Here is a 12,743-nt window from a genome sequence, read left to right as displayed (position 1 = left end):
ACCATGGTCCAGACTACAGGAACCCCATCACTGAATCCAACAAAAGCATGAGACGGAGGGAGGGGAGGGAGAGAGAGAGAGAGAGAGAGAGAGCATTGCAAAGGGAAGAGAGGGTCAGGGTCTCCTGGAGTTAATGAAAAGTGTCCAGCTGCAAAAGTAAACGAAGGAAACAGACTGAGAGCTCTTCAGTAATTTGGCCCATTAAAGTCTTTGCATTATGGATAAAGATTTTTGGAAAATCTGTTAACATCTGTGTATGAATCACAGGGCTTATAAAATTCTCGATCTGCCAAGCCCTTTTTTATTGTGCTCCCAGCTCCTTGGAGGGAAAGAGGGAGGAAGGGAGGAAGAGAAGGAGGAAAGGGTAAAGAGTAGCTAAAGAAAACAATTAGTGAAAGAAGAGAGGTTTTCCTCTGTTCACACTTAGATGTAGAGGCTTATTTGGGCATCTTTCTTATTCAGCACATTACAAGAAGGCTATTAGTTTGGGTGCTTTATATTTTTGCATCTGGAGCAGTGGTATCGATGCTGTTAAATATGTGATTTGCCTGTCGCCTGCATTTTCCGACAGAGATCAAGAGGGGCATAAACCAGCCCCAAACACACTTTATGCAGGTGTTTGACTGAATTATTTTATATGGCTTGAAATTAGTGGATGGAAACTTTAAAAAAAATTGTTCATATTTTTGCAAGTTTGAAGTGTGCCGGGACTTTGTCAAATTCCCGTTAAAATAAATACGTCAATTTCATCCCTCTTCCAAATTCATTTATCTTGCTTTTTTAAAAGGTGTTTTCTACTTTACCTGATGTTTAAATTGGATTCGCTCGTTTATGCTGTTCTTTGCTATATCCCCCACGTTTTTCTTAAATGAATTACTAATGACAGAGCACTCCATCATCCCCTCTCTACAGCCACTTTAAGGAAAGCATGGTGATCTAAACCTTTTAACCTATTAAAGATGATTTTTCCCAATTGAATCAGACCCACCGCAGGTGTAATAACTAATCATTTAAACTACACCTGCTATTATGTATTTTTAAGCCATTATGCGTGTTGGATAGATGATAATTCATGTTTATTGCATTGTCCGATGGATCCGTTTTGCCTACACTAGCCTGATTAATGTATTTAAAGAAATAAGAGATGCAATTTTTAAAAAAAAAATTGATGGAATGCGCCAAGCCCTGCATTGAGTGCACCATTAAAGCCATCAAAACTTTGCTCTCTGACCAGAAATGCATCGACGCAGGACTGTATTCAAAAACAAGGTGAAACACATTCATTTGAGTGGTGGGATTTTGTGTTTCCTTACTCTGCCCTGGAAATTTTTGGAGGGATAGGGGAAAGGTTTCTCTCTAGGTCAACAGTAGGATGATACCATTAGTGTATACCATTGAAGACCTCTCTATCCCTATTTCCTGTGTACCTCTGGTACCCTTGCAGAGAACGGGACACAAAGGATGCAGCATGTTACCCAGACTGTCATCTTCTTGTGCATTTCCCTCAAGTACAGAATGGTAACTTTTCACTCATCCATCCATTCTGCGTCCTGATCATCACTGACCCATATCCAGCCATCTCCTTGGCCACACCCATCCTGTGTCCACCAAGCAGAAGATGGTTTTCTTTCTGTTTTAAAATGAAAGACAGATCAGCTGGTGTTTTGTGTAGGTGCATAAGTATGGGAGGGGGGCTGAGGGTGAGGGCCGGCCAGAGGGGAATGGTTCGTTCTCCCTGTATGGTGACTTTGTGCTCTACCTTTGGTTTGACTCCAGCCTGGCCCAGAGGGTAACGATTGAAGCTCCAAATGAGGCAGCCATAGTGTAAATGGAGTCTGAAAATGGAGATTTCCCATTGTGGTTCTATAAACTACCTAGGTGACCTGCCTGCTTTATGTAAGAGGCTGCACCAAATTAGAGCCTTGTGGGAAGCTAGAGAGTCTAAGAGGCAGAGGTGAGAGGCAGAATACACTTTGCTCACATGATGGCCCAAGGGTTTGGAACCAAGAGGCCAGTTTGTTATGTAGAGTGCTTGAAGGGCAGAAATGTACAATATGGCAAGTTATATAGGTGGGGTTATATGGAAGGCAATGAAATGAGGCTGAATGTAGAACTGAAAGGGATGGTAGAGATCATTTAGTAATATATGTACCAAGGTAAGAAAATTGTGTTTTATTCTGGAGGTGGCTGGGAGCTAGTAAAGCTTCTTGAGAAGGACAGTGACAGGATCAGAGCTGTGTGCCTTAGGGAGATTTGACAGCTGCTCAAAATGAATCAGAGAGAGGAGAGACCCTGGAGGAAGTTATTGCCTTAGTCTAGACTAGAGGTGAGGAGGGCTGGAGGGAGGGTGGTAGCAAGAGGGGGAACAATTCTGGAGATATTGTGGAGGTGGAATTAACAGGCCATGCAACTGAATGACTGTAGAGGAGAGGGATGATAGAGGGGAAAAAGTCAAGGATGGCCCTGGGCCCATGGACTTGGGTAATGGAGGAATGGTAATGCCCTCCTCTGAAACAGGGAAGTTTAGAGGAGGGACAGATATCATGGCTAAGGGGAAGAAGTCTGTTTTAGACATTTCAAATTTGAGGTGCCTACAAAATCTCCTTGGGGAAGACGTCCAGCAAGGAGTTGTTGATCCTGAGTGCTAAGCACATTGATTGGCACAGAGTAATCTTTGAATAAATATTCATTGATGATGGTGGTGGTGGTGGTGATGATGACGACACTGATGCCACCACCTCTGTCTATGCCCATGCCTAGGGCTCCAGAGAGACACTGATTGATGGGTATATAGATCTGTGAGTCATCTGTGTAGATGGAGTAATTGGATTCATGGGATGGGAGGGAACTCGTTTTAGAGGGATGTGGAGGTATAATCAGAAAGAAGAGGGAGCTCATCACAGAGGGCCTAATTTTTAAATGAACTGGGGGGCCAGATCCTCTGTTTGGAGGAAGTGGAGGTTAGAGAGGAGAAGGGTGGGTCATATAGAAGGCAATGAAATGAGGCTGAATGTAGAGCTAAAAGGGACGGCAGAGATCATTTAGTAAGAGAAGCTGGATGTAAACTTCTCATTTTGCAGATAAAGAAACTTAAATTGGGAGAGTGAAGTGATGTTGTCCTCCTGGCTGTTCCATGAACAAGACCCTCTGCCTCTGCTCCAGGCATCGTCCTTGGCTGTCCCCCTTGCCTGGGACATTCTCTTCTCCCCTTTGACTCCTGACCTCCCTGGCAGCTGTTAAGTCCCACCCACCTAAAATCCCGTTTTACCCAGAGCTTTCCCTAATCCCTCTGCTGCTGCTGCTGCTAGTTACCATTTGCATGGTGTCAAGTGCCTTAAGATGATCTTGTTTGGTCCTCACAACAACCCTGGAAGGTAGGTGCTGTGCTGTCATTATCCCCATTTTGCAGGTGAGGAAACAGAGGCACACAGGGTGAAGTGACTTACCCAGAGTCACAGAGCTAGTCAATGTCTGAGACTGGATTTGAGCTGGTCTTCCGGAGCCCTGGCCCAGAGCTCTAACCGCCACCCCACCTCGTTGTATCTTCCTCTATTAGTCCTTTCCTCTTTCTCTTGTATGTAGCTTGTTTTGTTTGCGTCGTGTCTGCCCCATCAGATGGTGAGCTCCTGGAGGGCTGACCATGGCTTTTGCCCCTTTTTGTGTCCCCAGTGCTTAGCACGGTGCCTGGTATCTAACAGTCACTTAATACATGTTGATTGATTGACTGATTGATTGCCCAACTAAGGTCATCCAAGTAGTAGGTATCAGAGCAGACTTTCAAAACTTAGTCCCCAGACTGTCCATCTAATGCTGTTGCTGCTGTATCGCAGCGAGCTCCTTCCCCATCTGTGGTCCTTAGGACCCTCCTGGTATTTACCTCATTGAGCCTTCATTTCCTCATCTGTTGATTGGGAATGATAGTAGCATCTACTTCACTGGGTTATTGTGAGGATCCAATGAGATAATAGATTTAAAGCACTTTGCAAACTTTTAAGCTCCATATAGACATGAGCTATTAGCTTTTATTATGATAACAGTGATGGTGGCTTTTCTGGAAAAAGCTTATGGCCCCAGGCATCTAGCTTCCAACTCCTTGGAGCTGAGCCTGGATCCTGAGAAATAGCATGTCAGGTGATCTCAGTGTGTTGTTGGTGAGGGACCGTCTGGTCAGACTGGTGAGGCCCAGAGAACATCTTTGAAAGGGTATGTCTTGGTTAATCTTAAACCTTGCGCTTTGTGGAGGAGCTGTTTCCCCTTTTCTGGATTACCTGGGACTCTTTGAAATTGTCTATCTGAAACCTGCATTAAATTTGCATAAAAGGATGAGGAGAGAGAGAAGCACCGCCCTTGCCAGCTACCCCAGTCTCCCTGTCTTGACCTTCTTACATTCCATACATTGAACAGTTCCCTTTCAGCAGCCGGGACTGAATGGGGAGAGGATGGGCGTCCTCACCTGGAGCAGGAGATGAAGTTCTTCTGCTTTGGATGAGCTCATCCCAGTGGTCACATGCAGTGACCCCTTTCCTGTCTTGGGCAGCTGGGGTTTCCCTTTTTCTTGTCTGCTGCCCCAGTGTCAGTGTGTGTTGTTGATGTGTTGAGTGAGCTTTCTTGCCGTCCTCAATTTGATGTGTGAGCAAGAAGACTCGAAGATTGGGTCCAATGTTGTTCATTTGGTGATGTGGGTGATGAAATCATTTGTTAGCGGTTCCTTCATTTGCTCCTTCACTCCTCTTTTAATCTTGTTATGTGTAAAACGCTGTGCTCCAGCTCCAGACTCCCAGCGTTGAGGCGGCTGTGAAGGTCTGCCCTCAGGCTGGTGCTCTGGTGGGGAGCTGCTAGACTGTTAGCTTCCTGAGGAATATCAGGTCAGCCTCTTGAGTTTTCAGTGAACATCGCTGATCGCGGCTGGGAACTGGATGCAGAAGATATGTAACACATGGCTTGCTCTCCCAGAGCTAACAGTCTACTCTCTCAGTAGTAGTTGGCAGGATTGGGTAGAGCCCAAGCCAGAACTTAACTGTGTGCAGTGAGAGAGAACAGAAAAAGGACAGTGGATAGTGTGTGTGGAGCTCACACACACATCAGTGAGCCCTTGCAAGGCCCTTCCCTTTTTTCTGTTTCTCCATTTTGATCATCTGTAAAATGAGGGGCAGGGACCAGGTCGGGTTCTTCTCCATGTGATCAGGGCCCCCTGAGTCCCAAGTCCATGAAGTCAAAACTGTTTTCACAATAATACCAAGATGTTTGTATTTCGAATGCAGCAGATTTTGATAGAAATGGTCCTCGGCAACTTTTAAGAATATGAAGGGGTCCCGAGCCCAGAAAGTTTGAGAGCCTCTAGGCCAGGTGACCTCTACAGGCGGCTGAGTGGTTCTGACGTATGTTCCTTTTTGCTTTGTCTCCTTAGCTTCTAGGAGGGGGCTTTGTACATAGTAGATGCTTAATAAGTGTTTGGGGAATTGAATTCAGTTGGTATTTATTGCATGCCTATAAAATAGAGCATTCTTTCCTCTGCCTTGAGAGGCTGGTTGGAGGGAACAAGAAATACCCACATGAAACATTTGAGTAACAACAGTGCAGTGTAGGATGTGACTTCCAGCCGTATGTTTCTGTAACTGGAGACTTCTGGAAAGAGTAGAATTTAGAGAAGTTGGGGAAGAATAGAGGGGCCAGGCATACAGCGGCCAGAGTGAGCACAGTGCTTTATGGGTCACTGTGGAGACAGGCCTGGCCAGGCAAGTGCAAGGAATGCCTTGGGCCCATTGGGAAAGTTTGTTCAATTCACCAGGCATTTTTAATGTGCCTCCTATGGGTCAGCCCCTTTGCATTGGGAGGTGATGGTGTACTGGAATAAAGTTCAATAAGTAGCTTAGAAGGGCTGAAAGTCAAGAGAATTTCAAGTTGACCTTTTGGGGGAAGGAACTATTGGAAGTTGTTAAACTGAGAAATGACATCTTTTTTAAGAAATTTTTTTTTTGTTTTGTAAAAGACTTTTTGATAAGTAGCCATTTTGCTCTTGAATTTGACTGACACATAGACTTTGTTTCCACAGACCTGGACTGAACCATTTGTTTTTTTAATCTTAAAATTCAGACTCCTGACATTTTCTTCTCTTCTGTGTTTTATCTTCCCAACCAGATTGCCACTGCAGTCAAGTTTCTACAGAATTCCCGGGTCCGCCAAAGCCCACTTTCAACCAGAAGGGCATTTCTTAAGAAGAAAGGTACATAATTATCTTCATTATTCTGAATTGTCTGCCAAAATATGGACATGGGGGCAGCTGTGAGGAGGAAGCATGCTGTTAATAACAGGCGTCATGTGCACTCAAAGGACAATCTCTGTACTCATCTGATTTCCTATCAAGTTGGGAATGCAAGGTTGTTGTTTTTTTTATTTTTTACCTTTCTGTGGAACAGAAAGATCATCCAATGAGAACTATTTCACAGAATGCACAGGGGCAGAAAAGACAAAAAAAAAAAAAAAAGCCCCCTAGAATAAGGACCATTCTAGCTATGAATCCCCCTGGCCTCAGGATGGCCAGCTGTGGGTTAGGAGGTCACCTTCTTCAGAAAAGAGCAAAGACGGAGGGACGCAAAGGCTGAGGGGCTCGACAAGGTCAGGTTAAGGTCAGGCTTGAGGTCAGTCTGATTTACAGACTGAAATGGTGCTCTAGTGTTTCTGTAGACTGGAGGGGAATGAATCCCTACAAATTCAATACTGCCTGAAGCAGAATCCGTGGTGGCTGGGCTGGGGACCCCAAACAAATTGACCTCTTCCTGCCAAGTCTCAAAGTTGGGCATCAGTAACTTACAAAAGAGGTAGAAGATCTTCTGGGAGGAGAGGTGGGGGAACGGGACTTTTTTCTTGCAGTTCACTCCCTCCCATTGGCCCATTTCCCCTCCCTCCCTCCCACCCCCCATTGGAAAAAAAGAAAGACAAAGTTCTTACAGTAAATATGAATAGTCAAGTAAAACACATTCCCACCACTGCCACATTCAGAAATGTGTCTCCTTCTCTGCCCTCTCTAATCAGGAGGGGTGTTGCATGCTTCATCTCTGGTCCTCTCTGACTGTGTTTGGTCACAGCAGTGATCAGAGTTCTTAAGTCTTCCAAACTTATCTTTCTAGTAAGATTGTATAAGTTGTCCACCTGGTTCTTCTCACTTCACCATGTATTAGTTCATACGTATTTTCTCAGATTTCTTTGAATCCATTCCTTTTGTCATTTCTCACACATAATAATGTTCTGTTACATTCACATACCATAATTTTTTTTTTTACCATTTTCCAATTGTTGACTACTCCCTTTAGTGTCTAGGTTTTTTTGCTCCTACAAAAAAAGATGCTATAAATATTTTTGTACACATGGATTCTCTTTCTCTTTCTTTGGTCTTTAGACCCAATAGTGTTTGTTATCAGTGGGTTAAAGGGTATGACTTGGCACATAGTTCCAAATTGCTTTCCAGAATGACAGGAGCAGTTCACAGCTCCACTAATAGTGCTTTAATGGGCCTGTTTTCCCAAAGCTTCTCCAGCATTTGTCATTCCTTTTTTTTTTTTTGTCAGCTTTACCAGTCTGGTGGGTGTTGTTTTAATTTGTGTTTTCTCTAATTATTAGTGATTTGGAGCATTTTTTTCATATGATTGTTGATGACTTGGATTTCTTTCTTTGAAAACTGCCTGCTTCTATTCTTTGACCATTTGATGATAGGAGATTTTCATATAGCTTAAAAAATTAGCTTTGGACAAACTTCCCCAACTTTCTTCCCTGACTTGAAAAAGAAAAATCATTTCCTCTTTGATATCTGGAATGGCAGTCTGTAGTCAGAAAGCTCCAGTGTATTGGCTTGAAGAGGCCGTGAAATTGTTTGGCGCTGTAGACGAGGCACTATTTTGTGATGCCCACATGAAGGGATGCCTCTGTCCTTGGCACAAGTGGAGCTCTTAGCCTATCCTAGGGCAGAGGCTCCAGCGGGGTGTTCAGGCACTGGCCTCACTGGGGCAGCAGCTAGCAAGGAGGCTGCCGTGTTGCCTTCCCGGCCCCTCTGGAGTGGCTGAGGCCTGAGGGGTGGCAGCCACATGCTGACTGTGTCATGGGCGCTCTGCACATTTAGGAGATTGTGAAAGTCTGGAGCTTGTTGGCGGCGTCCTCCACTGTGCGAGCATCGTGCCATAGAAGAGTTTTTCCTTGAAATCTGTGGACCTATGGGGAGTAATTAATCATAAAAGCTTGGGGATTTCAGCTCTATCATCAAAGCAGTGAAGCAGGGGAAAGCTGAGCCTAAAAGCCGTGCTGATTACCCACGGTAACCTGATACAAAATCTATTGTTGCTGAGAGATCCTTAGCCCCAGTATATTGTGCAATATTATCACTGCCTGAGCTGCTCTTTCACTGACAGTGACCAGTTATTCCTCATTTTCTCTCAAACGCAGCTGGGTTAGAATTTCATTTGCAGAAGGTATTTAGAGCAATTTGGAGACAAATGTCTCTGGTGTTTGCTCGGCACTTCCCACCGCAGGCCTTGCCGAGCAGTTTTAGTATCGAGAGCTTCATCTAATCTGTTTAATTTTAATAAATCCCTGACTGGGAGAGGGAAAGAGGAAGAGAGACAGAGACACACAGAGAGACAGAGAAAAGCAGAGACAGACAGACACCCGCACAGGTCTAAATGATACTTCTTAGGAGTTCCTTGGCTAATAAGTATTGAAGAGCAGAAGCTGTTTGGTGGAATTGTTATTTGTTGTTTCATTTTTTATTCTTTGTAATGGTGTTCCCTGCCTCTTCTAATCATTATGAATATGAAACATAGGAGAGCAAAGCTGGAGTGAGCCAATGCCCTTTGGCCATCTCTGTGACAGTGCATGTGCTTTTATCCATAGCCACTTAATGGTGAACCAAATGCGCCCATTTCCTCCCCTCTGCTAGCCCATTTCTAGTTATGTCCCAGCCTCAGCACCAGTGCCAGCTCCCCTGCCCCGGTGACTGCTTTGCATTAGACAGTCACCCATATCCTAGAACTTTTCTGGCTACTCTCATTCTCAGCAGCTTCCTCCTTTCTTCATTACTACTACCTAACTTACTTAGCATACTTAATTGCCCATTGGTGTGGTGGGTAGATTGTTGGAGTCAAGAGGACCCAGGTTCAAGCCCTGCCTTGGACATGCATTGACTGTGAGCCTGTGGATAAGTCCTTCAGTCTGTCAGTGCACCAGAGACCTCTGCATTGGAAGAGAGCCACTGTTGGCTGTTGAACTCCAAGGCCTAGATAACCCCAAATCAGTGCTTCTCAGTCTAGTCTCCTTGACCAGGCAAAAAGCCTCTCAGGGAGAGTGTGCGTCTTTGTGAACCAAAGAACAAGGAGAAATGCTGAGAGCTAGCCATGGGATGATGTAGCTTGAAGGGATTGTGGTGATCAGCTAGGCCAGCCCTTTCATTTGTAGATGAGAAATATGTCTTAGCAGGAATGTTCCATTTCAAGCCCAAAACTGAGGGGAAAAGGAAAATATTGGGTAGCTGGGCAGCTGGGCATTTGTCTGTCTATAAACGGAATTATAGACTGTCCATGGACAGGACCAGGAATGTCTCTTAATCACCCAACTCCATTATCCTCTCAAGATGCTGCTGGAGCCAGTCCTCAGCCATTTCCGAGTGGAATCCCCATAGGGTGGATTCTGGCAGGACCTCCCTGGCCAGAGAATTGCAAGGTTTGATGGGTGCCTGGGGAAGAAAAGGCTCCTTTGTGGATTTAAACTTCCCATTTCCAATTCCCGCTAGTTCCCTTGCTCAGGCTTGTAGGATCAGAATAGCTTGGCAGCCTCTGGTTGGGGATGGAAGTGGGGGGGGGGGTTGGCACAGCACAGCGGGGCAGCAAGCCCACAGTCAGTCCCTTAGTCCCCTTGCAGTTGCTGAGAGGGAACCTGGGTGGCTACTGGCAGCCACCCTCTCAGCCTCTCCCTGAAGGAGTCATTGCAGTGAGTCGGTTTGGAGCCCTGGCTTTGGGGGGGCTTGCAGCTTCGGGAGTCTTGGCTTTTCCTAGCAAATGTCACTTCAGGGAATTGCAGTGAAGCACTGACTTGAATTATAATCTGGACTTTTTTTTTTTTTAATAAACATCTCTTTCCTGAAAAGGCAAATCCAATTTTGTTTTTCTTTTAATATTATTTAATATTTAATATAGAAATTGAGGTCCCTGTAGTGCATGTCAGTTCAGTGGAAAATGAAGGTTACTTTAGGCACATCAGCTGAGTTTGTTTTATTATGAAACCACAGCTGGGAGCTGCGACATCCTGCCCCTATTACTCATGGGTTAAGGGTGGGTGGTCCCTGATTTTTTTTGTGGGGGGAGTCTCAAAAGGGGGCATTGGTTCATCTCAACTTTTCACTGTTTTGTTGTGATCTCCTTAGGATGCTTCAAACTCTGGATGTGGAGTCATTAATGAGAAACTTGAAGTTATTAGAATCATCTATCATTTCTTTGAAGTTGGTACTGCCATTTTGTGTAATTTACAACATTTCCTCCTTTTTTTTTTATCGAGAACTTTTTGGATGAAAGAGAAAAGCAGCTGTTCACCTTCCGTGTGTTCGAATAAATGTTTTTGTTTGCCTTCCAACTCCTTGCTTCTGCAGATGACACATCAGGCTGCCTTGTCAGCCGCTGTGTGGGGGGCTCAACCCCTCATTGAAGCAACCTAGATTTAGAAGGCGTGCTTGCCAGGCAGCATCAGCTTTCGGGCTTGAAGCAGGCTCGAGGCCAGAAGACCGGGTTAATCTAAAAAGCAACAACAGAGTCAGCCTAGGAAGGCAGAGTGTCCAAAGTCTGTGTCTGCAAGCTTATGGTACTTTGGTGCTGGAACCACAAAGTGCTGGAGGCCTTGTGGCAAGATGAAAGTGCTGACCTTTTAGTGGTTGGTGGCGAGGATAGCTGCCTGTCCCTGAGGTTTCCTACGCACCTAAGGCTGGTACAGAGTGAATGTCTTGGGAATGAAAAGATGGGACAGCAGGAGCTTTCTGTGTCTCCCTGCGTGTCAGGCCCTCTGAGTGCAGGTGAAAAAGCATTAATTGGTACTGGCCGTCAGCAACCCATTCACATCTTGCTTCTTTCTCTGCCTCATGTTGGAAACATCTCTCTCCCCTGTGAAGAGAGTTTCCCTGAGTCTAGGAGGTGAAAATAGATCTTCTCTTCAGTCTTTTCTTGGAAGGCAAACCTTTAGCACCCAGGCTAAGAAACGTATGGAAGAAACTGATTGGGCCTCAACCTTGGCTGCAGAGAGGAGGCGAGCAAGCCTCGAACTGGGAGTAGTTTCAAGGGGAGTAAATTCTTACACAGATTTCAATTTAACTCTCTTTTATTACTTTTCTTTTTTATAATTTAAGTCCATTTCATGAGGCAGTTTGCATGTCCTTGAATGGAATCTCGTTACCATGAAAGCTTTTTTAGCATTGATTTCATAGCAGTCTTAATTTAATAGCTCCGCCATTACTGAGAAGCCCTGGGAGTGAGGCCCCAGCTTTCCAGGTCACTGACCTTTTAATTACAAACCTTGTTCTGATGGCCAGGTTATCGACTGGACAGCTCCCAGCTTGTGCCCCTAGGATGAAAACGAAAATAACTATGTTTCCTCCCCCACCTCCAGGAAAAAAAATTGTAACCTCTTGTGTTTCTAAAATTAATTTTCTCCTTCAGCTTTGCTTTATAATTAATTCTTTAATGCATCTTGGTGAAGCCTGAAGTCTCTATAAAGCCTTTTCTTGAACCAGCAGACAAGTTTCCAGTGGGGAGGTGGTGAAGTTTGCTGCCCCCTGCTAGATTGTGCTTCTGTCGTTCATAGTAAGTTCTCAGTCTGGGCCAGCAATGTGGGTGTTGACTTGGGTAAGAGTGAGGGGTGGGGAGGGTGTGGATAAGGAGGAGCCCAGGCCAAGCAAGTGATTTTGAAAGCTCTAGATTCAGGGATTTCATTAGAAGCTGATAAAATTGTTGACTACTGTCCATTTTGAAGAAGTCCCCTTTATTAGGAAAAAGATGAATTGATCCATGTTTTGCCTTTTTCATCGTTCTCCTAGGGTGAGGTGACCAGAGAGAAGAGTTCCACCCTACATGCAGTCTGAGTCTTTCCTTATTAATGAGCATCAGTCACGTTAGGCTTTCAAGGGTTCTACTGAGCACAGAGTTTGGAGATCACCGCATGTGTCTTAGGAGACTTTGGATGGCATGGGAGAGGTAGCAAAGTAACTGAGAGCGGAAACAAGGTTTTTAGAAGATAACTAAACCTCAAGGAAAGGAAGGGGAAGCAAACCAGAAAGCTGCTTTTGCTCATTCCTGACCTCTCTGACTCCTCTGGTTCTCTGTGGCCTTCTGCCCTTGTTTGCCCAGGGTAGATAAGACTTGGGGCAGGGAGGATACTCAGCCTGCTGGTGGATGAGTCGGTGGCTCCCAATACAAACATCCCCAGGAACAGGTCCAGGGCTTTGTGCTGCAGCAGCGTGTTTGCTTCTGAGAGTGATTGAGCATCTCCGTCCATCTGTTGTGAGCCGACCACCTTCCTTTCCTGCCAGTCTTGCATCTGCATATCCATCACCTGCTCTTCCCTGCCAGCCTATTCATCACACTATTTTTTTACCCTCTATCAATTTCCCTGCTCTCCTTGTTATCCAGCCTGTCTTGAACTCTCCACATCCATGAGACCTACGACAGGGCAGCAGAAAGCCATGGAAATATGGAAACTCAGGCTCTCTGGCTCAGAGA

General features: G+C 45.1%; 1 protein-coding gene across 2 annotated transcripts in view; it reads left to right on the top strand.

Moving 5' to 3' along the window:
- The window catches only part of PEX14 (peroxisomal biogenesis factor 14), a 138,710-nt gene that overhangs the window by 58,276 nt on the left and 67,691 nt on the right, over positions 1-12,743 (top strand). For both annotated transcript variants that reach the window (XM_069079150.1, XM_069079149.1), the window contains exon 3: positions 6,139-6,223. In XM_069079150.1, the coding sequence (XP_068935251.1) occupies positions 6,139-6,223 (85 nt within the window). The remainder of the gene's footprint in view (positions 1-6,138; positions 6,224-12,743) is intronic.

The sequence above is a fragment of the Petaurus breviceps genome, unplaced genomic scaffold (assembly GCF_028583685.1).
Source record: "Petaurus breviceps papuanus isolate PSGF00001 unplaced genomic scaffold, PetGlider_PUasm1.0 91041, whole genome shotgun sequence".
In the NCBI taxonomy this organism is placed as follows: domain Eukaryota; kingdom Metazoa; phylum Chordata; class Mammalia; order Diprotodontia; family Petauridae; genus Petaurus; species Petaurus breviceps.
Note: the sequence above shows the minus strand (reverse complement) of the source record. Positions and strands in the feature narration are given on the sequence as shown.